The sequence below is a fragment of the Chelonia mydas genome, chromosome 6, assembly GCF_015237465.2.
Source record: "Chelonia mydas isolate rCheMyd1 chromosome 6, rCheMyd1.pri.v2, whole genome shotgun sequence".
Taxonomy (NCBI): Eukaryota; Metazoa; Chordata; order Testudines; family Cheloniidae; genus Chelonia; species Chelonia mydas.
This window is the reverse complement of record NC_051246.2, coordinates 122,353,177-122,380,581: the sequence shown is the minus strand read 5'-3', so window position 1 is coordinate 122,380,581 and position 27,405 is coordinate 122,353,177. Positions and strand designations below refer to the sequence as shown.

The window sequence follows — 27,405 nt, the reverse complement described above, 5'->3', positions numbered from 1 at the left end:
GACCAAGCAGCCCCACTGAAGACAGTGGGAGTACTCATGGAGCAAGGTATTACTCAGTGTGATCACATTTAATTGTGAGCTAAGAAATGACACTGTCGTATTTCCAGATTTTGCTCAGCTAGCTTCCTCTGCATATTTAGCAGCACTGGAATAGAATTACACAGGTGAATTTATATCCTTGAGAATATATTTGTATGTTTTAATAAAAATTCGAAACTTTAATGTGAGACCTCAGTTCCCTTCATATTTTAGGGTTTCAAGATTCTTGATTGGGTGTTTTAAAATGAGTCCACTGCCGTTTCGGTACCACCTTGTACAAATGTCAAATCATTAAATTTGGAAAGAACATGAATGTTTAACTTTTGATGTAGATGCAGGCTGGAACTAAACAAACATACAAATCAGGCCTTTGAAGACTTCACCCACTCCCCTTTTTGCTAACAAGCACAGCTGTGAAGTTGCACAGTGGATTTGATTTTTTTATAAAAAGGCAACTAAATAGAATGCAGATTAACGTTTCATTACAAAAGAATTTATTGTGGTTATTTACACCTGTTCCTTTGTAAGTGTATAAATGTAAACATTTATTATTGATGTGTTTATCATTTATTTTATAATTCATCCCCAGTTCAGAGTAATACTGTCATTTTAGCATACAAGTAGTGAGAAAATTAAATTATATTCACAGAATATACATTCACGTGCAGTTAATGTTCGCCAGCTTTAAGCCAGTGGTATAGACACTGTCCCGTTGGCTCTGCTTCTGCTCCTTGTATGCACGCTGGAGTCTGTGATATCTTCTGCGTGGTCTTCACTTTTCTTTTCCTTTAAGCTGTTGATGAATCGCAGGGTGATTTCATCCCATTCTTCGGGCAGCAGCATTAGCAAAAATCCAGTGCAGATGATGATTGTGGCACCCAACCTTACTACACTGAAGATCACCTCGTGTTTTAGGAGATCCACAGCTACAATGGGGGAAAAGACAGTGAAATCAAATACTGTCATTCTGCTTGGTATGGCTTCGTCGAAACAAGTCTTGTATGTTTCCTATAACTTTAACAGTGAGTTTTATTGGAAAGCCTCACTTTTCCTCCGTGCCTTCTGTTTTAATAGTAATGTGTACTGTAAATCATTCAATATTAAGGCTAGATTGTAAAATTCACACAAGCCTTGAGTAAAAGTCAGAGAGTTACAGTCTGGTCCTTGGTTACTTTCTCCATGCAGCAAGGAGGAAGTAATCTTTGCTAGTCCTATACCTGGCACAGATTACTTCTCCATCTGCACTGGTGCAGCTGTGCTGGCCAGCATGCTGGGGAGGTGGAGTCAAAGCTCCACCCACTCTCCACCCCTGCCCTGTCCCAGACCACGGCAACAGATAGCCCACCCAGGTGCACAACCAAGCCCGTAGGGTGTTATGGGAGTTACATGGACAGTCACTCCTCACTTAATGTCGTCCCGGTTAACGTCGTTTCGTTGCTGATCAATTAGAGAACATGCTCGTTTAAAGTTGCACAATGCTCCCTTATAACGTTGTTTGGCAGCCGCCTGCTTTGTCCACTGCTTGCAGAAAGAGCAGCCTGTTGGAGCTAGCTGGTGGGCTTGGAACCAAGGTGGGCCGGCGGCCCCCGTATCAGCTCCCCGCTCCCCTCAATTCCCTCTGAGGCAGCCGCCTAGCAAACTATCAATAGCCGGGCAGTTCAGCTGTCCCTCCCCCCACTGCCACGTGCTGCTCCTGCCATCTGCCTAAGAGCTGATCTCAGGAGCCTCTTGCTTGCTGTGCAGGGTGGGGGAAGAAGGGTGCTAATGTCAGGGTGTCCCCCTCCCCTCTGCTCCTGCCCCCCCACACTACGCTCCTTTACCCGAAAAAAAATTCCCTGGAACCTAACCCCCCTCGCCCCCATTTACATTAATTCTTATGGGGAAATTGGATTTGCTTAACATCGTTTCACTTAAAGTAGTATTTTTCAGGAACATAACTACAACGTTAAGTGAGGAGTTACTGTACTAGAAAATCATATATTGACTTTTAATTTCCCAGTGAAAAATTGCACTTGCAAAATTTAAACCTCTTGCACATCTCTAGTGTTGGCAGCTTCATGTTTATTTAAAATGTGAGCTAAGTTAGTGTAAGCAGGGTCTGAATGAATGCTTCCCTGACAGCTAGCTGGGAGGGGGAGACACTTGGGTGTGTTTATGTAAATACAGTTTGCTCCTGCTTTGCTTGCCTATTTAGCACATACAGCAGTGTCAAAGTGATCAACTTTGGCTGGGGTTGGGTAGAAATCACCCTAGTTCTAAATGCAGGGGTAGTGAAATATGGTTACCAATGTTGTAATTATTGCGGGAATACAGAAAAGCAGCACTGTGCTTAACCTGTCCCAAAGGATGTCAGAGACCTGTGAAAGTGGGGTGGGAGGGGACCGCAGATCTCCCAGCCAGGAGGCTGCACACCCTCAACAAGGGTCCTCTTTAAGACTGGTTCAACCTGTTCCTCCTGACTGTTCAAAGAATAGAGCTAAATAGGCTTCATTAGGAGCCTTTTTTGTTATTGTAAATTGCTGAGTGAGAGCTGTTTCAGAGTAGCAGCCCTGTTAGTCTGTATCCGTAAAAAGAACAGGAGGACTTGTGGCACCTTAGAGACTAACAAATTTATTAGAGCATAAGCTTTCATGAGCTACAGCTCACTTCATCAGTATGCATCCGATGAAGTGAGCTGTAGCTCACGAAAGCTTATGCTCTAATAAATTTGTTAGTCTCTAAAGTGCCACAATTCCTCCTTTTCTTTTTTCAATGAGAGCTGCAACCACTTGTGGCAGGACTGTGTTTCTGCCCAGAGCTGAAATCACTGAGAGCTGCAATCACTTGTGGCAGGACTGTTTTCTGGCCAGCCTGCACAGAGCTACAATCACTAAGAGACTGATGGGCAGAGGTCACAGCAAGGGGCAGCAGAAGGTGACTGACAGTCAGCTGGTGAACGAGTGGCTGGAGAGGTGCAACAAGTGGCCAGCAGGGCGGCAGCAGAGAGGTGCGACAAGCGGCCAGCAGGGCGGCTGGTGGAGAGGCGAGACGAGAGCAGTGAGCAGGTGACCGGCAGAGAGGCCCGGTGAGAGCAGCCATCAGGTGGCCAGCAGGAGCAACCAGTGAGTGCCCGAGCAGTGGAGAGAGTAAGGTGCCTCTTTACCACCCCTTCAGTCAGAGGGGAAGTGAACTCTGCAGATGCACCTCTGAACTCTGGGTCTGCACTGACCAAGGACAGTGACTGTGAGTGGGGTGCAGAGAAGGGTCGGGCACGTGAAAGGGACTTTTGGGTGGCTGGATTTAAGAACCTGAGGGGACAAGGACACTGACCAACCTACTTGGGGGTGGGTCTTTTACTCATGGTTTATGTTTATGAACCCTAGTTGTGGTGTTTTCCCAAATTAACACCATGTTACTTCCCTCCTTTTATTAAAAGTTTCTTTTCTACATTCAGACTCTAAGCTTGCAAGTGGGGAAGTATTGCCTCTCAGAGGCACCCGGGGGGATGTGTCAATTTCCCATGTTACTGGGTGGGGGCTCGAGCCAGTTCTGTATTGTATCGATGGAAAGGAACCCTTAGATATTGAACCCGACCCTGGTTGCTGCTGGATCCACCTGGCAGAAGGGTTACATTAGTAAATCTTTCCGAAGAAATATGGCAACGTAATTTGCCCTTAAAAATTACTTCAAATGTTACTACATTTGTTCTATGATTTTTATTCATTAATTGCATTATTTGTACCTGCATTTCCAGGAACACTGAGCACTGTCCCGATAGAAATTAGGATGGGGTATGTCAGCACAACTCCAACGTTTACCAATATGTTAAAAGCTGTAAAGACAGAGAATGATACATGAGATGCTGGAAGTAATAAAATAATCACAAACGGACTTTCTCAACTTTTAAATTACATTAGGCACTCTAATAAGTTCTTGCCCATCAAGGGCCTGATCCTGCATGTGTCACGAGCAGAATGTGAATGTAAGTTTTGCATGGGGAAGGAGAGAAGGGTTGGCTGTAAGTTCGTATGTAAAAAAAACTGCTCATTCAAAATGGGCCACTTTCCTGTTTTGAAGCTTCAACTGAAGCTGCGGCCAGGCTCCGAGGAGCAATGGGTGTCTTCAAGAAGTGCTTTACACCCTACCCACAAAAGAAACCAGGACTGTTCTCAAACAGGCTAGTCCCTCTTGGGTTAGGGTGGAATTCTGCTGTCTCAACAGGCCAGGAATGGAGCGGGGGGTAGCATTTCACCAGCTAAGGAGGTGCTGCCTCTGGCTACACAATCCATGAAAGGAGCATGGCAGCAAGAAGCACATGTGCCTACCAGTTTTGCAGGGTAGCCAGCCCTGTCCTTTTTGTTCAGCCACTGAAAAAAGAAGGGAGTCATCTACTCTGTAGTTCACGGGGAAGTGGCCAGTGGATGAGATGAGAGCGGCAGCGTAACTGGAGAGGACTCTGAATTCCCTTTCACGGGCTTTAAGAAGTGCAGGAACCAGAGGGGAGGTGTTCTTTTTGGATGCACAATCCCTTACAAGTAGGGCCATGGCTACTAAATGGATGTTGCAGCATGAGGAGGCCTAGCCAAGTGAAAGATTATAAGCTATCAGAGCGTCACTGAAATCCCCCATCCTTTTAAAGGGGTTTTAAAGTGAAGGCAGTTGAAGGACAGGGCACTATATATATATATATATATATATATATATATATACTGCACTATATTGTATGACCCAGCATCCTGGGGGGTACTGGGTTGATTCAGGCTCATCAGTTATTCTGTTTTCCCTTTCCTGTTTCCCTTTCCTGCTTCCCCTCAGTTTTGCAACTTCTTGAGCCTCAATCCCCTTGGAGCAGCATTATTTCTACTATGCACTGCTGCTACCACCACCACTCAGATAGACATCACCTCTGAATGCAGCTAAGTTAGATCCCCCTGAGCTCAGCTAGGTTTCTGCACCCTGAGGTGCAGCCAAACTATGCCCCCATCCCCCAGTTCTGGAGCTGCACAGTAGAGAGTTTGGCCGCAGTACAACTTAGAGCAGCCTCAGGGCTGCTGCTGCAAATTGCACTGGCTGGAAACAGCTCCCAAGGGGCCATTCTATCAGTGAGGGAGTGTTTTGTGCAGTAGCACCTTGCACCCCAGCCAGGCCGCTCTTCTCCATGGCCACACCTCCTGCTCCTACCCTGGTGTTATCAGGAAGGGGCATGGCACAGAGCTAGCAACACTGAGGATTTTATGCTCGCTTTCTGCCTGCTGTGTGCAGCAGCTGCTCTTTAATATCCGTATTCAACCAGCTCCCTGGATGATAAATTACACCTACCTTGGTGCTCTTAGACACTGGTAGAGTGAATGTAATTAGGTCTAGGGCAGCAAGTGGAAGAGAGTCTAATCTCTCAACACCTCTGCCATCCCTTCTGATTCAGTCTCTGGGTGGCTGGGAAACCCATCTCGGCACGAACAACAGTTTTCCCAAAAGCTATTCCCATTTAGTGTACTTACGGCTGAGATCAAAAAAAATCTGTTCGGTTCCAAACAGATGGACGCTTTCATTATTAGCAAAGGAAACTGGGTGTAAAGCAGACCTGGGTCAATTTCAATGGTTCTCTTCACAGACTGAGGAGCACTGGCAACAGTTCCTTGAAAGAGGAAACTTTGCAAATGGAGCAGGGGCGTTAAAGGCCGTGCAGCCTTTCATTTGCACCAAAGTGGAGCACAAGCTATTGCAGCATTCAGCATAAAGAAGCCCTGGTTTCGTCGGCCTCTAACTACGAGCACAACCACAACAAATGATCAATGGACAGCGCTCCAAGAACTAACATTTGGATGACGAACTAAATACAAGCAGCTACATCAAGTTTATTGGAAAATAAGCCAGTTGTATGTAAGACAATGGGGCAGCAGAAGCACCACTGTAAAAATGTGAATGTAAAAAGGGACAGAATTACTAGAGCGGCTCAGCATTTCTTGTTTAAATTAGGACTTTTCCCCCCCACCAAGTTTTCAGGAGCTATGTTAACCATTTTCCAAGCAGCCCCAGTGGCGTCCCTTGGGAGGTGAGATGGAGATGTTCGCTACAAAGGAACTCTGCCATTGAAACGTTTAGAGAAAGGAGAATTTTCCTGTGGGCGGCTGTTTCAAGGTGATCCTGCAGTAAATAACATGAGAGGCATTAGAAAAATGGAAAAAGTGTTATGCAAATACCTAACCAAAGGCCGGCTACTCCACACAGATAACCCCACGGCACGGCAGAGAAGGGAGACCAGTATTCCACTTTTGTAAAATACAGTATGACTGGGGTAAACGAGATGAAGATTAAATTGAAGAAACCCAGAGTGGAGACGAAATGAGCAGCTTCCCCAAAGTTCGCACTTCCAAGAAACATCTTGAACAAAACCTGTGGTGGAAAGGGAAGATTTTAAAACAGTTACATCCAGTTGCAAGTGAAGTTCTCCCATGTCTGCAAAGCTCTGCTGGTGGGATGGACTAAACTTTCCCCTTGATAATGGAAGAGCTCTGCAAGAGGGTCTTTGAGATTCCTCCCCGCAGAACCCTCTCCAGTGGGTATTACCACAGAAGGGGATGATCTGGCCCTGTATTATTAAAACTTTATAGGCCTTGCTCTCCTGGTGAGCACTTATAGAATCATAGGACTGGAAGGGACCTCGAGAGGTCATCTAGTCCAGTCCCCTGCCCTTGTGGCAGGATCAAGCATTATCTAGACCATTCCTGACAGGTGTTTTTCTAACCTGCTCTTACAAATATCGAATGATGGAGATTCTACAACCTCCGTTGGCAATTTATGCCAGTGCTTAACCGCCCTGACAGTTAGGAAGTTTTCCCTAATGTCCAACCTAAACCACCCTTGCTGCAATTTAAGCCCATTGCTTCTTGTCCTATCCTCAGGGGTTAAAAAAACAATTTTTCTTCCTCTTCCTTGTAACAACCTTTTGCATTCTTGAAAACTGCATTCGTGTCCCCACTCAGTCTTCTCTTCTCCAGAACTAAACACACCCCATTGTTTCAGGCTTCCCTCACAGGTCATGTTTTCTAGACCTTTAATCATTTATGTTTGTGAGGAGACCCTTTGGCTTGAATGGGACTGGTTGCGTGAGTAACCATGCGCATGAGGAAGGGTTAAACAATCTACCCCTTGCTGTCAGGACACAGCCCTTCTGGCTGGCTCCTTCATGTGTATGATGTCACTTCTGTCCCACTACTCTCCATGTAGCTGTCTGGTCTGTCTCCCCAAGGCAGACACTTCCTTTGGGCCTATCCAGCACCTAGCCATTTTTTTTTTCCAGAGATGCGAAGCAGCCCCAACCACGGCTGAAGTTAGCCGATGCTGCAGGTGGGCATCCAAAACTGGAAGCCTTCTTGAACATTTGGGCTCCCGGCCCCAATTCATTAGAGTACTTAAGCACATGCCTCATTTTAGACACCAGTAGTCCCACTGACTTCAATGGTCCTACTCACGTGCTTAAAGTTAGGCACAAGCTTAAATACCTTGATGAATCAAGGCTTAAATCAGTGGTCCATGGCCTCAAAAAAAGAGTCTGAGACAGAAAGAGAGAGAGAGCTGGGATTAAAACTCAGGTGATCCCCATTCTCAGTTTTTTGTCCACACAACTCAACCACATCCTTCTCACAGTACAAACAGGGCCAGCTTTGAGCCAGCAACGGTAACGTGACCCGATAAAAATATTTCGCAAGGAACAAATGTAAATAAAATACAACCCTAGAGCCAAGCCCGGTTAAATATTTAGTGTGATAGGGCTCGACTCTGACCTCACACGGATGTAAATTACGAATGACTCCATCAAAAATCAATGGGGTTACATCAGTGTAAAGCTGGTGTGAGAGGAAAATCAGGCCCATAGGGTCTCTGAAGTCAGGTGGGGACCCACAGGCGGGTTAAATCACTGCAGAGTTCATCCCCATCGACCCAAATTCATCCATATTGAGTGACTATTCCCGGTGAACCTGACATGTCCAGTTAAGGATGAAGCCGGAAGCTAGCTTTAGATTCCTTCCACATCACTGATCCACATTCTGCTTCACACTCCACCCCACTGACTGCAGGGAGCCTGCGTGCATGCAGTGTCTGTTCTCACTAAATGTCAATCAAGGGAAAATGTCAATCAAGGAGAGCACTCCTTCGACTAAAGCCTTGAAGTAGAACCTCTGGGGTAAAATAGTGCAATCTCATACCCTGCGCACCTCTAATCAAAGGCTGCATGTACTACTTCCATTGTCCTGGATGGGAGTTCCCAACCCAGAACGAGCACGGAATATGCAATGCAGTGAGATCTGCAGTGCAGAAGAGATGAGAATTTTGCCATCATCAAAGAAACATGGTGTTTAACAGCATTCAATATTTTCTCATTGCGCGGAGCAAGCCCATTATAAATAGTGTCAATAAATTGCCATGGCAAAAAACAATGAAATCATAGATGATAATCTTCCGGCAGTATAATAACAGAGATTTCATTAGGGCTCATGAAGCAAACCCCGTCTGAATACATGGTCGTCACAAAGTAATTATCTCTGTAATAACTTTTCTGACACTTCCTGCTTAGAATCTAAATTATGCAGCAAAGGTGAGCCTTATATATTTTTAACCTGGCTTGCTTTCAACGTGTGTATTTTTTAACGCATGATGCAGAGAATAAGAATATTTCCCAGCTATTAACAAAACATTATGACCCACCTTATAGAGTGCAGAGGTGGATGCAGATCCAACAGCATATGCCACCCCGATAATTGAATCGCCATGGAAACCATCTGCATATGCCATCATAACAATTCCTGTGATTGCCATTATTGCTGCAACAATCTGTATAAGCAAAACAAAGAAATTTAAAGCTCAGTGCAACTTCACTGCTTGGAAAGAGATTAGATTATCTCTGTGTGGTTTTATGATAGTTACCAGCTACTCTCTCTAACTTTAGTTCTTCTAGTTTCTTCTTAAATAGGTGATTATGTAGCTATTGAGAAAGATATGAAATAGTAATGAAGGTATATGCATCATGAACTATATGGGTTTATAACATCACAAAGTCTCATGGCACCTATTGATAGAACTTTTATCATACATTATTTTTAGATTAACATCCACTTTGGTGCAATGAGTCCCAAGATTAAGACAGTTTTAGCACATTATCATCTATGCAACTTAATTTGCTGCTAGACAAAACAAGTCTTTAGTAAGGCTACAGATAGTGTCTTGGATTTTCAAAAGAACATAAGGGAGTTCGGTGCCCAACTTTCAGTGGGATTTGTGTGTAGAATTTCCAAAAGCACCAAGGTGATTTTGGTTCTTAAATCTCGGCAGGATTTAGGACCTGAAGGCCTTGTCTACAGAGGAGAAATGACCACCATAGCACTGCAGAATAAGCATTCCTGCCAGACCTCCCTGTGTGGACATTCTGTTCTGGAATAGAAGTCACTTTTATTATGGAATTGTGTCCACACCTGCAGAATAGTTTATTCTGCAAAAGCTATGCCAGTCAATTTCCCCATGTAGACAAGGCCTTAGGCTCCTAAATCCAATTGTGATTTCCCCAGGTAGTCAAGGCCTAAATCACGTAGGTGCTTTTGAAAATTTTACCTGTGTGCCTAACTCCCATTGGTGCCAAATCCCAGCGAGCATTTCTCACTAAACTTAGAACAAGAGTTTGGGGATGATCTGTACTGAGTAATACTGAATGTGGATTTACCTCAACAAGTACAGCTAGATTGTGTATCTCTCCTCAGGCGAGGGAGCACTTTATCCAGGGGGACTGCTTATGTGGGCAACTGTTCACTAATGTGAACCAGGGCTTCACAAACTGGCCCTTTGCTGTGTATGGAAAGCCATCTTTTTAAATGATCTATTACATTTAAAGAGCCAAATTTTCAAACACAGTTGCTTGAAATTAGGTACCTAAAGCTGGGGAGATTTTCAAAGGCACAGATGGTAGTTAGGTTTCCTTAGGAGTTGGACACCTCTCTGTCCTTTGTGCCTTTGAAAATCTTCCCCTCTGGATTTAGTCATCTTGACCAAAATTAGATAGGTAAATAAGTGGTCTGAATTTCAAAGGTGCCGGGTATCCACAGCTCCCGTTGACTTCTGAGGGAGCTGTGGTAGCTCAGACCTTCTGAAGATCGGGCTTCAGTGTTTGAAAATCGGGATCCATATGTATAATTTCATTACACTGTTAAACGACATGACACCAAAATACCCAGAACACAGTTGTAAAAAGCCACGGGGTTCACCAAAGATTTGATGGGTCAGTTTTAAAACCAGCATTTAAAACTCCCACGACTCTGATCCTGACATAATCAACTACTTTTCATTTGTGCTCACAAAGTTGCAGGTTCAAAATAATTAGAGGATTGGACTGAGGCTCCATTTCAAAATCACTTTGGGTGTATTTGTCACAACGTGAGGGGAGCCCCTTAACCCCAGTTCTGAGTTTTTCAACAGCGTATTACAAACAGCCTGGACACTTTTCCATATTTATGAGACTGTTAATACTGAGCAAGAGAACGCTGCTTTTTGAATAAGGCATGGAGGGAAAGGGAAGACTGCGGGGGGCAGGAATGGTGAGGGGGAAAGCGTTAGGTGGAACGGAGGTCTGGCATTCTTTGAGCCAGATCAACATTTTTTATTCAGACATATCTAGACATGGGGTCCAAATATCTTCAGATTCCTACAATTGCTCTCGATGGCACAAAGCTAGTCTTTCTTTGGCTGCCAAGTGAGACAGGTCCCAATATCATTGCTCCAGTCTGGGCATAAGCCGACTCTTCCATTTTTGTAAAATCACGTGCTTGGTGATCACGGAACCAAAGTCTCTGTGGCAGAGGGAAACCCCCAGTCTAGTAGATAAGTAACCGAGGATATGATTTTCGGCTAGGGTTTAGCTGAGCCCCATTTCAACTCTTGCATCCATCTCTTTTCACAGCTACCTGACTGTTGGACAGTCCCACAGCACATACAGCGGGGTCCCCCTTTCTTTGTTACAGGGCCAACACAGGCAAGCTGTAAGTCATTTACATTTTTGTACTTTTCATTGTCTGTTTCTTTATGAGAAAAAAAAATCCACACACACAAAAGCAAGCAAAAAATCCACCACTTTTTGTAACAATGTTTTTCCCATGAAAAAACTGTGTGATAGTTTGATAGTTTTTTAATTTCCAGAAATTAAACAAAAACAAATTTTTAAAAAGCCAATATTGTATATTCTCTTCTTATCTTAACATCAATTATTATTTCAATTTAAATGCTACATTAGCATCCCAGCTCTGCTTATGGGAGTGAAAAGCTAAACTTCACCAGGTGCACTTGTTTTCCTTTCAGGCATAACTTCAAAAGAGACTGGCAGAGAGCCAGGGTAAATATGGCCAAACAGATTCTATGTCACAAAAAATGTGTGCAGAACTTGTTGTATAAAGCAGATGCACAAAAGTGTATACAACTTGAACGAGAAACAACATGCTTATTTGGCAATGGGCTTTGCATGGAGAATCATATTTAGTAGTGGCAAGTGGCAATTAATCTTTAAAGGACAGGTTGTTCAAAGCGAGCCAGTTTGTGCCAAGTAGAACTTACATTCTCAGTTCCACTTACCCTTATTATTAATAGCAATGCCTATTTCTTATATAGCGCTTCTCATCAGGAGATCTCAAAGCACTTCACACCCTTGTATTTCTTCCTCACAACACCCCTGTGAGGCAGGGAAGCACATTATCTGTATTTTACAAAGAGAAACTAAGGCAAAGAGAGGCTAAGTGACTTGCCCAAGGTTACAGAGGAAGTCAATGGCAGAGCAGTGAATTGAACGTGGGTTTCCCATGTCTTAGGCCAGTGGATCATCCTTCCCTCTCACCTTCAACAGGAGATGTCAATGGGAATTAGGCACCTAAATACCTTTGAGGCGCCAGACCTAAGTCACTTTTGAAAAGAGGATTTGGGAGGGGCAGCTTTTCAAAATATTAAGTGCCTAAAGCCACAAAGAGGTGCCTAATGAGATTTTCAAAAGTGCTTAAATATCTTAGGTGCTTAACCTGCTTAGATCAATAGAAGTTAGGTCTCTAACCTGCTTGGGTCCTTTTGAAAATGTTATCCTATACATCTCTTTACTATACTATGCCTCTTCTTCAAATACTAGTAGGTGTCAGCTACCAACAGTACAAATGGGCAACCACAGTATATGGCATCACTTCACTTGATCCATGAGTTTATGTTCCGTTCTAGAACCTTTCTGTAAAATAGCCACTACTAGGGAAAAGGAAACCCCAGAAAAATGCAACCTTGTATGAGCTCTCTGTGTTTGGATGGGGGTAGTGAGGCCAAGCTGGATGGTCATAGTAGTCCCTTTGGACCTTGAAACCTATGAATCTATGCATCCCACTCTTTATTCTATTCCTCCATACGGGAACAGGCTTACTTGCATTGACCTCAACATGCTCATAACTCTTGTAGCTCTTCATTAAGAAAATGGCTATAATCCAGTCTTATGCTTCAGGGCTTCAACCGGCTCCCTGAAGGGATCAGGAAGGAATTTTCCCCAGTACACAAGAGGAGATGTATCCTGGGTTTTCTTTTCTTTTTTTTTTCTTCACCTTCCTCTGAAGCATCAGAGACCGGCCACAGCTGGAGACGGGACAGTGGATGGGGTGGAGCATTGGTCTGAGGTGGCACAGAGAATCTTCTTTCTAGATGTTTGGCTGCTGCGTGTTGCTCACCTGCTCAAGGTCAAACTGATCACTACATTTGGAGCTGGGAAGGAATCTCCCCCCAGGTCAGATTGCCAGGGACCTTGGGGTTTTCTCGCCTTCCTCTGCACCCTGGGGCGTGGATCACCTGAGCATACCGTACCTAATTAATTCACTGACACTGCAGGGGCCTTGGGCATTGGGGCACCTAAGTCTTTCCTGTTCTCTGCGACACACAGTTTAGGTACATCTTATACTTAAAACGCCACAGAGGTGCAGCTGCTGGGGTTCCCCCATCGCTGTAGTAAATCCAGCTCCCTGAGAGGCCGTATCTAGGTCGACGGAAGAATTCTTCCTTGCTCTACATGGAGACTTACGTCAGTGTAACAACGTTGCTCTGAGATGTGGATTTTTCACGCCCCTGAGCAATGTAGCTGGGTCACTCTAATTTTCTAGTGTAGACTAGCCCTCAGTCTCCTGAGGATTGAAATGCTTTGGTTTAACTGAAGTCATTGCGCTCAATATAGAAGTATTTGGGTGAAATTTTATGGCCTGTGATAAACAGGAGTTCAGACTAATGGGCCCTACTATCCGTCAACTCTATAAAACTCAATCTTCTTCCTCCTAGAATTGACAGTAATATTTCATAGGTAGATCTACATGTACATGGTATGTCGTCAGTAAGCAGGATGCAGAACTCAGATACAATCTTGAAAAGCTAAATGGAATCCTTGCTTAGCAGCAATCACCAGTGCAGAAATTCTACACATTAACTTCTGTTTAGCTGGACAGTCCGTCAGTGACTATGCATAAATACGTAATATTTCTGTTTTTCTTTTCAGCTTCCCCCAGGATATGAATTAACAAGATACAAAAAAAAAAATCAGCTATATAGCAATTCAGAGTTATAACCAAACCCCCTCAGAGATCAGAGCTATATCTCACATTCAGAGGCTTAAAAAAATAAACAAACAGCTACACTGGTGTGTCTTTTAATCTTGGGCTGCATTATAGATTGGTCATATTCTGTCGCTGGTCACATGTAATATTGCAAACCTCCTCCCCCAAAGACATAACAAAAGGCCCTGAAGTAATCATCACCTACTTAAAATGTTAAAGACCTGCATGTTCATTTTTATGTTAAGATTCCAGGAGAATTATTTGTGAAAAGTAATCAGTAGAAACTGGTGACTTAAGTCTGGAAATATAAATGTGATGAATAAAGTAGATCTTTTATACTGGACTGATAATCAAACACCTCACAAAAACGATGGGTTGCATGCAAGTATAAAGAGATTTTTTTAAACATATTTCTAATATCGTCACCCCAGATTTGTATGTGAGAGCAGAACTTGGCAGAATGAACCCGTTTCCTCAAAATCACATCAGTGCCGTTTGTCTGATGCCAGTGTACTTTACAAAAGGTGGCACATAAGAAGGTATACGGCTTCCTGCTTCCTCCATACAGCTCTCATCTCATCAATGGAAAGCACTGTTGTTTCTAGTCTTAATGATTGGAGCAACAGGAGTCACAGAAAGTGTTCTTGAGCCTCATTATTCAGAGATGCTTTTACTTCCCCTTTGTTGAAGTTCTTCAGTCCTTGCTCAGAAAAAATTCTCACTAAGACTCCAACCATTGTGCAAAACACCATTCCCAGCAGACTCCATGACCATTTCCACAGAGCCTTCTCCCTACCTAGCAGGTATAATTTAATATCCTTTAATTTGTGGTTCTTGTCGGAAAACCAATGCTGTTTTCCAGGTCTGGTCTTTTCTCTTACCTCCCTGTTATCTGAGGAGAGGTGCCTCTGTAGTTTTCTTTCCCCCTTCTGCCGTTTTCAGGGATGGTCACCTAGTTTACTTCTCTTTCCTACATCTTTGGAGAGCTGGCCTGGAGGCATCTTCTGGGGGCTGACAGCCAGCCTGTCACTCTCCCCCATCTGACAGGAGGAGGATCCTCTCCTCTGCCAAAGCTATTACAGCTGCTACTGACTCAGCGGGGGAAAGGGGAGGTCCAATTTCATGGAACGTCCAGTCTCTCTACAAAAATAACTTATGGAGAGGATTGTTTGGCCTCCAGTCTTTCAGCCAAGATGGTGATGGCACACATGGCTGTTGGCTGGATTGACAGGTCAGAAATTGCTTCCTAAAACTAATTTTGCACCAGGAAGACTTACCCACTGCATGTGACACCACTTCAGTGTTGCCCTGTCAGTTTAATATTATACCCTTGGGATGAAGAGTTATACACATTTCTATGGATGTGGTTCGGCTGCCTATTATGTTGGCTAGATATGTGCCTGAAGCAACACCATGGATCTGAGTTCTCACACATGTGATGTTCTGACATGTTAACCGAATGCAGCTAACACATTTTTGCAACAGTAGTACTTTTCCTGGGATCTTGGGGTCAAATCCCGCTCCCTCTGAAGTCATCGGCAAAACTCTCACTGACTTCAATGGGATCGGGATTTGACTGTTAGTGAACAGCACCTCACTAAGAACCGTATTGTGGACCTCTTCCTCACAGGAGTAAATCCACTGACTTCAATAAGACAACTCAGGTGACTAACTGCTCACCAGTGGCGCAGGAGCAAGGGGCTCTCAGTCCAACCCCACACTAATTTTAGAGCCAGTTTTACAGTTTGCCAGGATTTTAGAAAGCCAAGCCTTTCCCTCGGCAGCCTTTAGAAGACGATGAGCACAAAATGAGCATCATCTCATCAGCCACAGGATGAATAAGACCTGACAATGGAAAAAACGGTAAGAACATTATTTTAAATTTCATATTAGGAGTTACTTCTACAAAGGATACATTAAAGCACTGGAGTGTACGGCTGGTGAGCAGTAATTGTCTTATGCTTGCATGAGAGGCCTGAGCATGTATCCTTCAGGCTCGCTATGCTGGCAAGTAGCAGCAGGGGTCGAAGGGAAGCAAAGTGGCCTGTTGTAGCTGAATGCTCTTTAAACAAGTTTTTCCAAGCTGGAAACCTTCTTAGGCAACCTAACGTACAATGACTAAAACCAGTTTGCATTGTCTTTCCTGGAAGAAAGGTTAGCCAGGCAGCATTTCACCAAGGAACATTTTTGTCCATGGGGTGCACAGTACAACATTAGTCAGTGTAATATAAGGAAACCTGTCTCCTATCTACAACCAGCCTTCCAGAAAAGAAGCTCAGACCCAGAGGTGGCAAGAGGACCCCAAAGGGTTTTCTTTTTAAAGATGAGCGTTTAAATAGAGCTCATAGAGGAACACAACCAGGGCTCCGAACCTGCAGACACGTATGCATGTCCTTAACGTTAAGCATCTGAAGTCAACAGGCCACCTTACAAACTTAGTGTTTGCAACATTTGGACCAGCTCCAACTGTAGTCAACTCCACAACAGGGAGGATTAGAGCAACGTGGATACATCGGACACCCAACTATGCCATGAGAAATTCAGAAGCTTCCAGGGAGACAAGGTAGGCCTACCGGTTATGGAATACTTCCCCATGGGGCACAGCAAGTGCCCTCTGCCTATCTCCCCATCCCACACTATTGCCCTCAGACCAAGTCACCTAAGGCCTGTCCTCGGCTGGCATCTTTTACCAGTTGCACTGTTATGGCTACACGAGTATATGCACCTCATGTGGACATATGACAAGTGCCTTTTTTTGGGTTAGCTTAAACCCGTTCCCAAGCAAGGCCTAAGGCCTGACATCATAATCTTTATCAGCTAGGTGGGGATAGGGCATTGCAAGCATGGAATGTCAACATCTTGTTTGCAAAACCTGTCAAACTTCCACACATCTCTTCCCCCAGATAATCATCATTCACTAAAGGTATCCTCAGAGCAAGACTTACTGTTAACCTTTACCAGAAAAATATCACGTGGGTAAAAAGTCAGCTTTATACAAGAGAAGAAAAGAGTGACTGGAACTCTGGAGAGCTGCGTTCCATCCCAGACTCTGCCACTGGCCAGCTGGGAGACCTTGGGCAAGTCACTTCCCCTCCCCATGCCTCTGTTTCCCCCTGTAAAATGGGGATAATAATACTGACCTCAAAGCACTTTACAAAGGAGATCTACTGAGGAAACATGCTATTGCAGAGCTATGTATTATACCAGTGGTTGCCAAACTCTTCTGTACTGTAACCGCATGGTACTACAGAAAGAAGTTTCTAGCCCCCTCCCATCTAGACATAAAGAACAGGAAAGTGACTGTGAATCCCTGGGCTTACTAGGATCTTGAGAACCCCACGATCTGTTAACTGATCCATGAAATGTTAAATTTGCTAGGCATTTACTGTTCATTATATTTTCATAATATATGTCTACAGGTTTTGCATCCGTTGTTCTGGCAGGGTCTGGTGCCACACTGAGTGGATATGCCCTGGTCGGTGGGGAGCTTGCTTCTGATGATGAGCAAGGAGAGGCTGTGGGGTTGTCTGAAGGACAGAAGTGGGGGGTTCAGGAAATATTTCTTTCAGGATGTGATCTCCATTGAGTATGGGTTATAACTGTATGATGATACCCTATGTGGGGTTCACCAACTCAAAGTGCCACCAGACGCTCCAGAACAACAGATGCAAAACCTGGAGACATAACTCCACTGCTACAATGATCAACCCCCCCCTCAACACACCTTTCTAGATCCATAAGTCCTACACATGCCTATCACACATGGTGTACCTCATCCAGTGCACTAAATGCCCCAGCAACAACTACTATGTGGGTGAAACCAATCACTATTCTCTCAAATGAACTCACACAGAAAAATGATAAAAGGCAAAAACACCCATCACCTGTGGGTGAACACTTTTCACAAAGCAATCATTCTATATCTGACCTCTCAATCCTCATCCTCAAAGGAAACCTGCACAACACCTTCAAAAGACAAGCCTGGGAGCTTTACTTTGCAACTTTGCTAGATACTAAAAATCATGGAGTGAATAGAAACAGTGGATTTATGGTTTATTACAACAATCTATAACCCACTAAACCCCACCACTCCAGCTTCCCTCCCTGCCATGACTGGAAAGGTGCTAATGGGCCACTTTACCTTGAATGGTCCCTTGAAATATATGCAAACTACTTCTGCTCTAAACAATCTGTTCCACCTTGTCTTTAGCTGTGACAAACTCTGAGCACCTTTCCCAGACCTGAAGAAGAGCTCTGTGTAAGCTCGAAAGCTTGTCGCTCTCACCAACAGAAGTTGGTCCAATAAAAAATATTACCTCATTCACTTTGTCTCTCTAATGTGATCCAGTAGCGGGCTTTCTTTCAAACCAGACGACGCCAAATTTGAAAATTCAAGCGTAGCCCTTATGGCCCCTGTTGACAAAAGCACTTAAGCATGTGCTTAAATGTTAAACTCTGAAGTCAATGGGACTTAAGCATGTGCTTAAAGTTAAGCGTGCGCTTAACTGCCATCCGGAATAGGAATGGTTTTTGGCACATGCTTAAATGCCTTGCTGAATCAGGGCCCAAACTGCAAAGACTTACACACATGCTTAACTTCATGCGCTGTGAGTAGTTCCCTTGACTCCCGTGGAATTACACAGGTTGTGCAAAGTTAAGCACATGAGGACATTTTTGAAGGATTGGGACCTTTGTGTGCAGTATTTAGAGGGAGTGTCCTTTATGATTAGTTATACAGCTAAAACTCACGCAGAGTAACTACACTATGGGGCCAGATTCTCAAGACAGCTCATTCCTCAGCAGCACCCATTTAGGCCCTTGAGTAAGCCCAATAAGAGCTGAGTCCTTCTGAAAATCTGGCCCTGATTGTGGGTGCTGAGTACTTTGTAAAAACCAGCTCAGAGAATATTATTAGCCCCGTATTTTTATGGTCCTTTATTTCTCAGATGACATAACTACACCTGTTTCCAGTGTGTCTCAGGAGTGAAAGCAGCACAGGGCTTGCCAAAATACAGAAGGTGGGTATCTACTGGAGCTTCTCACACTCCTTTGTCACATTCCATTTCCCAAGCACTCACCTGCCTGATTATTAACATCATTAAAAACGATCCCTGTGGACATACTGCTGGAAAATGTACACATATGCACACATACACAACGGGAAAGGACTGCCTAGGAAGGAGTACTGCGGGAAGGGGCCTGGGGGTCATAGAGGATCGTAAGCTAAATAGGAGTCAACCGTGTAACGCTGTTGCAAAAAAAGTGAACATCCTTCTGGGATGTATTAGCAGGAGTGTCGTAAGCAAGACACAAGAAGTAATTCTTCCGCTGTACTCTGCACTGATTAGGCCTCGTCTCGAGTATCATGTCCAGTTCTGGGCACCACATTTCAGGAACGATGTGGACAAATTGGAGAGAGTCCATAGAAGAGCAACAAAAATGATTCAAGGTCTAGAAAACATGACTTATCATAGAATCATAGAATAGAATCATAGAATATCAGGGTTGGAAGGGACCTCAGGAGGTCATCTAGTCTTACCCCCTGCTCAAGCAGGACCAATCCCCAACTAAATCATCCCAGCCAGGGCTTTGTCAAGCCTGACCTTAAAAATTTCTAAGGAAGGAGATTCCACCACCTCCCTAGGTTATCCTCTCCTCTTTCAAATCCTTCCTCAAGGCATACTTCCTTCCATGATGCCTACAAGGAATTAGCCAAGGAACTACAGACAGCTTGAGGAGCAGTTGGTTACAGCTGATGTTTATTGATTTAATATTTTTAAATGGGGTATATAATAGATATGTGCATTATATCTCTTTCAGCCCTAACCCTGCCAAGACTTATTACTCCCATCCTTCCCTTAACTGAACTACTCACATACTTGAAATTAAGCACCTGCATAGGTCTTTGCTAAGGTTTCTACCATTATGAACAATAACTGGCCATGAAAAGAGACAGTACAGACATTAGTTATAATACTACCTAGCTCTTATGTAGCTCTAGCAGATCTCAAAGGTCTTTACAACAGAGGTCAGTATTATTATCCCAATTTTACAGATGGAGAAATTGAGGCACAGTAGCAATACAGGCTTCCCCACAGTGCCCTGGTTCTAATGTGCCCCATCTCTCTTCTCAAAGGGTAATCTCTGGAAGTTAGTGATTAATTTCCTCTCAATGCAAACTCAATCCTTGGCATTTTTGCTGGGACTGCCAAAAATGATGCTAATTAGTGGTAACAGGGTTCTGACATATGGGTACCAGTCTGCTGGAAACTGGGCAGAGTCTGCCAAACTCATGTCACGTGTGCAGCAGGACACCCACCAAAGAGTAAAAGGTTAAATTCATTACTGATCTAGTCTGAATTGGAACTGGTCACCTGGACCTGAATCTCCTCTATGGACCTAATTTGGCAAAACATGTAAGCATGTGCTTTGCTGAATAGAGATGGCATTACTCATGCTTACAAATAAACACATGCTTAAGGATCTGGAGTTTATACCCTCATTTTTAGCTTGGCAAACCATCCAGCCCCCTTTCGGAAAAGGAAATTTTCCCCTCAGTCCCCAGAGCCCAAGAGCAGATTTTCCACTCAGTGTACCTGCCCCCAATTCCAAAAGCCAGGTCAGATGTCACAGTCCAGGGTTCTCCTGCTCCTTCATTCCAGGATCATTTTCCAACTTCATCATCTTAAAAACAGTTGTGTCTATCATTTTATAAAATGGCTGGCAGGAGTCCCTCAGCAAATGCACAGCCCGCCATCACCCACCCCCAGGAACCCAAATCCAACAGCTCTGGTGGCCCATTCCAGTTCTAGGTGCCTGACCTGGGCCCTGCCTTGACATTAATGGATAAACTCACCCTGACTGCAATGGAACCAGATCAGATCATTAGGGCCTGACCCAACTCCCATTAAAGTCAATGGGAATATTTTCATTGACTGCAACGGTGCAGAATCTGGACATTTTTGAGCAAAAATTCAGAGGCAGCTCCTAATCCATTCCGCATACTCAGACGCACATGTTACATATAAGAAATATGCTCAGTTTTTCCCAAGTCCACTTGGGTTAGATCTTTCTCTTGTTGGGCAAATGGGGACAGAGGGCTACAAAAAATATACATCCCACTTCTACTCCTATCCACACTGTTGTATCAGACTTATACCCTCAATGTGAAACTCACCCCTGCATAAATGGCCTGTGCCCACTTAAGTCCCATGTAATCCCTGTTTAGTGTGGGGGGAAATTAAATTGTTGTCCTTAGAAATACATAGTATATTGAAAAAGCATAGAACAATCTTTAAAATGATTAATTCAGTATCAGCCCAGAACTACAAACGAAATTGCTCTAATAAGGTCCTAAGAGTTTATCACAAAGTTAAAAATAAACTTGTATAAAAGTGTTTTCTGCTTCACCAACGATATTTCAGAACTTTAAACACAAGGTAATCAAAGGTCCTCTTAGTTCAATCGGCTAATTCGCCATCTGAAATTCGGTGTCACGATTCTGCTGGACTTCACACCCAAACCCTGTTATCTTAAGAGACTGAGATCCCTAGCTGGACTTCAGATTTAGATTTGCACCACAAAGTTAATGAGAAATGTTTCAAAATATACATACATTGTTTTTAGTATAATGGCTATCTTTAAATCATGGATTTAAGACTGATTATGAAAGTCAAGATGGTTGAAAATCATACAAGTCATTACCCTTACGCCCATGAACCTCTCTTTCAGCACAATCCAAGAAAGCAAGAAGACAAATGCTTTGTTACAACAGAACAGGGCAGAGACGTCTGTGGCTGTCAGCTTCTTTAAAGCCAGTAAATACAGGTAATTAGTCAAAGTCCACAGAATAGAAAAGGGAGCAGTCCTTTTAAGAAAGAGTTTCAACGTCAGACCATCTTCACCAAAAATCCGACTGCATTCCCTAAGAAAAGAAAACAGTTTAATACTCAACTCGTATTTTGTTTAATGTTCACTTGAGCATGGAAAACACGTTCTAGACTTTATTATGTTCTAGACATAGTCAAGTGGGCTTCCTAAATACTCAGTACACTCACAAGGAAGTGAGATATTCAGCACTGATCATAACATAGCCTACTTTTCTCAGCCACTTAATGCAGTGCGATATTGCAAACAGAATAGGAGCCACTTACCTGGAAGAACCAGCCTCTATGCAGGAACAATCATGGCTAATGTGTTCTCACATGCATAACTCAGGGGTGTCTATAATACTCAGAGTTTTGAGCCCCTGCCTACTAAATCCATGGATTCAAGGACTATAAATGCCGTTCTTAGTGGCTTGAAAACGGCCCCACCCCCAGCCTGGAGGTTTCTCTTTTTTCTTTTATAGGAGTAAGGTCTAAAGAGGGACAGGGTAAGATACTAATAACCTTCAGTACTCGGAAATAGCCAGCTATCCCCTCCAACTCGAGTACTCTGCAGTCTTGACACAGTTAACTTCTGAATGTAATATTTCCAGACAGCTCCTGTTAGGTATGTGGAAAAATTCCCACCGTCAGCAAAATTGACCAAAAAAACAAACAAACCCCAACCCACATTTTGTGGCTCCACTTTACTACATTTTTGTCATACACACAGTGAAATGTTGTGTTCACTAGGAGAAATGGAGACATTTGTTTGTGGATAAAAACTGAGAACGAAATCTGAAGATTCACAAATACCCTCTTGTCGCTTCACACAGCTCTGAATGAAGTTGTTTGGGCAGCTAGTATTGGGTGGCGCAAGAATGTCGGTGCTAAAAATTCTGGTTTTAGAGACAATCTAAGTGACACTATTCAAAGTGGTGTCTCAGGTTAGAGGATAGATTGGGTAGTTTAGTGTCCAACCTGCTTAAAGGCAAATGAGTGCACCCCTTTTGAAATTTCATTGTCTTTCTCAAACCAGGTCGGCCCGTCTTTAGTTACCTTTCTCTCTTCTTCATCAAAAGATTCCATGAGACGCTCAAAGTATGACTGAAGTCTTGATACAGAATCATAGAATATCAGGGTTGGAAGGGACCTCAGGAGGTCATCTAGTCCAGCCCCCTGCTCAAAGCAGGACCAATCCACAAATTTTTGCCCCAGCTTCCTAAATGGCCCCCTCAAGGATTGAACTCACAACCCTGGGGTTAGCAGGCCAATGCTCAAACCACTGAGCTATCCCTCACAGGCAGCTTAACATTACCACTTCTTAGCACACATTATCTCACCAATGAATGCATGATAAAATTCAGACCCAAGTAGACTGAACCTAGGACCCATGAAACTGGATCATCATCAATACTTGGTATTATTAAGAAACCAGTCTAAATTCCTTAAACCCAAGAGCATTCCAAATGCCATGTGGCAACATTTAGAAGACTCCAAAGTATGTGGGACGACTCAGTATTCCTGAGAACGTGCTGTAGTTTAATTAAAGCGAGTCAAAAAATGCAAATTATTTTTGGTGTGGAATTCTTTTAAACTTCTATTTTTAAAAATTTCTCACAAAACTGTTTGGTTTTTCAAAGGAAATTGACATCAAAACTTTTTTTTGGTTTCTATAAGCTGGTTTCAAGAAAATAAATAAATACATAAATAGTTTTCAGCAAAAAAAATTTAGTTTTCAAAAACCGAAAAGCTATAATTTTTTCCTGAAAACGCTCTACTGAAAAATTTCTAGCAAAATGAAAATTTTCCATAAAAATTTCATTTGATTGAAAAGCCATCTTTCATCCCCCCCCCCCCCCCGCCCCCCCAAAAAAAAGTTTGCAAAAAAAAGTTGACCAGCTGTAGTTGTAGCACAGGTAACCAGAAATATGAGGGATTTCTAGTAGTCACCAAGTTCAAGAGATAAGTTAGGGAGCTACCACAGCCCTCTGGAAGTAGACATTTGATGGGAAAGCCCTTACTGCCAAAAGAAATGGACACATACGAGAGGTCAACAGGCTCACAGCCTGGATTCTGAAAATGGACAAAGGATTTGTCATCACTGGTCCATCAAATCCAGTATCCTCCTTTCTTGCAGTGTCCAACACTTGACTCCATAACATACCTAGCCAAATGTGCGATGCAATACATAGGAAATGATTTTCCTTCCTGACCTTGTTCGGCAGTTAGCTTGTGTCATGAAACACGATGTATCATTCTGCTTAGCTTAGATCACTAAAAATACTATTACTAGTTATCAGCGCTCATAACATTATTTTGGCTATCAGTCATTTGATGACTGATGATAACCAAAATAATAGGATAATTTGATTATCCTGCCATTTTATCAATCCAGCCATTTGAATTTACTTTTATTCTAGTATTTGGCTCTACTTCCTGCAACTGAGATCTGCATATTAACTGTCGTATATACTGCATTCAGCAATAATTTCTTTGTATGTGTTCTGAACATCCTGGGCATTAACTTAATGGAGATGCCCTTTGTTCCTGAACTAAGGCACACCGTAACAAAAACAGACTCACCAGCAGAATTTACTGTGCTCTTTGGAATAACTCAATCAAGTCCCTTCTAACTCATGTCTTGGCCAAGTGCAGCATGGCTAGTTTTTTCAATCTCAAGAGAAAATCCCATTATTCATCCAAACACCGGGCTGCTCCTCTCGTCACCTTTCCAATCTCACCTCTGAAAGTTGTTGCTTTCAGGCAGCTAATAAGCCATTATCCTCACGATTTTTAAAATCTGCCCTCAAATAAAATGGTTAGTCTCTAAGGTGCCACAAGTACTCCTTTTCTTTTTGCGAATACAGACTAACACGGCTGCTGCTCTGAAACCTGCCCTTTAAAAGGTCATTGTCACTGGGATAGCACTCAAGGAGGTACTATTATGCCATCAAATAATTTTTTTCCAGGGGAGCACCGATAGTCACCTGCTTTATTAATTCCCACTTACTACTTAAGAGTTGTCTCTTCCTTTGCAACCACTCAACCAAGGTGCTCTATAAAGCAGTAAACTTCGGTAACAATAAATTGCTTCTCCAAACTGCATCCTGATGTGCCATTCAACAAGTTAACGCTGGCATAGTGAGCTTCACGGATAACCTCAGCTACTCCTGCTGAAGCAGCAGTGCTTACAACTTATTATATTTTGCAAAGATCAGGTCAGAAATGCTGTCTGTAGAAAGAGAGAGCTTTGCATGTTCCAGAATTGTAAGATGATGTTTTGTGTCTTACATTTTTTATCTGTAAACATAATAAAATAATACCAGCCTTGATTCAGCGAAGCATATAAATACAAGCTTAACTATGAGCATGTGCAGAAGTCCCCTTGACTTCACTGGGAGCTAAACATGGGCTTAAATGCTTTGTTGAATATGGACGGACCTGGCACGTGCTTAAAGATGAGTACATGACTAAGTATCTTTCATTCCAAGGGATATAGGTCCTGATTCCAGTCTTGCTAAGAGTCTGATCTTGTACCATTGGAATCAATGGGAGTTTTGGGACTGACTTCAGCGGGAGCAAGATCGGGACTATACACTATTGTAAATCCAAAATATCTCAACTGCAGTCAGTGGAGTTTGTTTGGATTTCTGCTGGTGTAAACCAAATCAGAGTCTGTCTGACTGCCCATGAGTCTGTACTACATAAAATATGAAGGCAGGAGGTGGTACCAGCATGACTTAGAGTGGGGGATTACACACAGCACCAAAGCCACCAGTGTGTTATGCAGGTGGTGCAAAGTGAGTGCTGGTGAAAGCTTTGCACCACATCACACCCCTGTGCATTCTGTATAAGGGAAAACTGGATTAGAAATGTGCTGTGGGAGAGGTTCTCTCTGACATCCCCTATGGTCAGCGGGGCAGAGAGCTGGTACTGGCAGACAATGGGAGCTGGCGAGAGATCAGATCACTCACTGCTACATAAGAGGATTCACAGAATATCAGGGTTGGAAGGGACCTCAGGAGATCATCTAGTCCAACCCCCTGCTCAAAGCAGGACCAATCCCCAATTTTTGCCCCAGATCCCTAAATGGCCCCCTCAAGGATTGAACTCACAACCCTGGGTTTAGCAGGCCAATGCTCAAGCCACTGAGCTATTCCTTCCCCCGAGCCAGTGCCACACATGGTGGTGATCTGCCATCAACAGTACTCTAGAAGGGGGCTCTGCAATCTGGCTACCTCATCCTGTGGGCCCAAAGGCTATTCTGGCCGGGGGGCGGGATTGGGGGGGAAAAAAGAGGGCCCCAGAACCTGCCCCCTCCTCAAAGGCCATGCCTGGTGGATGGGGGAAGGAGAGAGGGCCCTGCAGGCTGCCCCTTCTCCGAATGCCCCAGCGGCTTCCCCAAACAGACAGGCTTAGAGGAAAACTGGAATCCAAAGTGTAGTAAAGCAAACAGGTCATCTCCAAAGGCAAGAGCCATCTGTTTTAAAACCTGCCCTCTGGCAAACTTTGCTTTTTCTGTTGTGCACACAGGCCTCAGCCTCAGCTTTGCGCAGCGTACCACATTCTCTAGAGCTATTGCACCCAGACCTTGCCCTTGGAGCCTGTAAACCAGAATGCACCCTATATGACTCCATCCTCTCCATATACCTGCAGAGAAGTCACTTCACTCACCACTGACACGTGCCAGCCTCTGGCATGTAATGCAGCAGCTGTTTTTAACGGCACACGGCAGCACTCCACCACAGAAGTGAACACCAGATCCAGTGGAAACTGCCAGGAGGTAATGTAGATAGGTAGAATCTAAATATAATTATGCGGATTAAAATTTGGCCAGGGCATCAGTTATGTTACTCTTGCAAAAAAGTACCACAAGATATTTCATGGCCACAAGTTGCCACTACCTCGCTTTTGTGTCTTAGCCGAGAGATGGCACTCCAGCAGCACAATGCCTTCGAACACCATTCTAGGCAGAGGTGGATTAGGGGTTTGTGGGGCCCTGGCCCAGACCAAGTGCGGGCCCCTCCCCACCCCTTCCTCCTACAGTCCCCTCCTCCCCCTCAGTGCTCCTGCTGAGGAAATGGGGTCGGCAGGTCGGGGCATGGGGGCCCCCACTTGGCCGGGGCCCCTAGGCATGACCCCATTGGCCCAGTGGCTAATCCACCACTGATTCCAGGGCACTGACACTGAGGGAAAAGTGACACCTTCTGAATCGCAAAAATCACTGACTGCAGGCTACATTTGTTTGCCCAAGAATTGGAGCACAGAGAAAGGGGAAAGGTCATTTGGTGTGCAGCCTTCAGGCCGGATTCACCCCAGCGGGTCCCACATAGAGAAGGCAGCTCCATAAGAGCCCCTCCAGGAGAAGCACTGAATTAGTACCTCTCTTAGCTGGCTTGGTTCTTGCCTTCTCTTGGGCCAGCCCCTGCCACTTTGGGGGCTGAACCAGGCACCCCAGGGCTGAATCTGATACCTCATCTTAAATGTCCTCTGAAGTAAGGATTTGTATTTAGCAGTGTAATTACCAAGGGGACTGGGGAAATCTGGCTGAGCTACTGTGGGGAGTGCAGGGGCAAGAGGGCCAGAGTGACAAACCACATTTAGTGTGAGCTCTGCTTCTGCTTGTCACTAGAAATTCAATACTTCCCAGCGAAGTCGTCTCTTGCTGGCACCCGCAGCCATAAACAACGTTTGTCCTCAGGGCCTCAATGCTACTCAGCACCTGCTGGCTTTCCCTGGACTCCTAAGTGCAGTAGGTATTCTGGATTGAGTGCTTGAGGGAACGCACTCTAGATCCTACTGTGCCCACCATTAGGGAACCACCACTTGGCACCAGCCCTTACTCAATGGTATGTGAGATGCCATCCAACTATTTCCAGGGAACAACTGCACATACCACTGTGGGTAGACTATTGGCAAAG

General features: G+C 44.0%; 1 protein-coding gene across 3 annotated transcripts in view; it reads right to left on the bottom strand.

Annotated features, from left to right (window-relative positions):
- Positions 1-283: 283 nt before the first annotated feature.
- The window catches only part of SLC35F4 (solute carrier family 35 member F4), a 184,474-nt gene continuing 157,352 nt past the window's right edge, over positions 284-27,405 (bottom strand). For 2 of the 3 annotated variants that reach the window (XM_037901190.2, XM_043549561.1), the window contains exons 4-8: positions 21,321-21,540; positions 8,725-8,850; positions 6,219-6,411; positions 3,761-3,850; positions 284-965 (exon numbers count right to left, since the gene is read on the bottom strand). In XM_037901190.2, coding sequence (XP_037757118.1) covers positions 724-965; positions 3,761-3,850; positions 6,219-6,411; positions 8,725-8,850; positions 21,321-21,540 — 871 coding nt within the window. In that variant the 3' untranslated portion in view covers positions 284-723. The remainder of the gene's footprint in view (positions 966-3,760; positions 3,851-6,218; positions 6,412-8,724; positions 8,851-21,320; positions 21,541-27,405) is intronic. The other variant, XM_043549562.1, reaches the window with a different exon arrangement.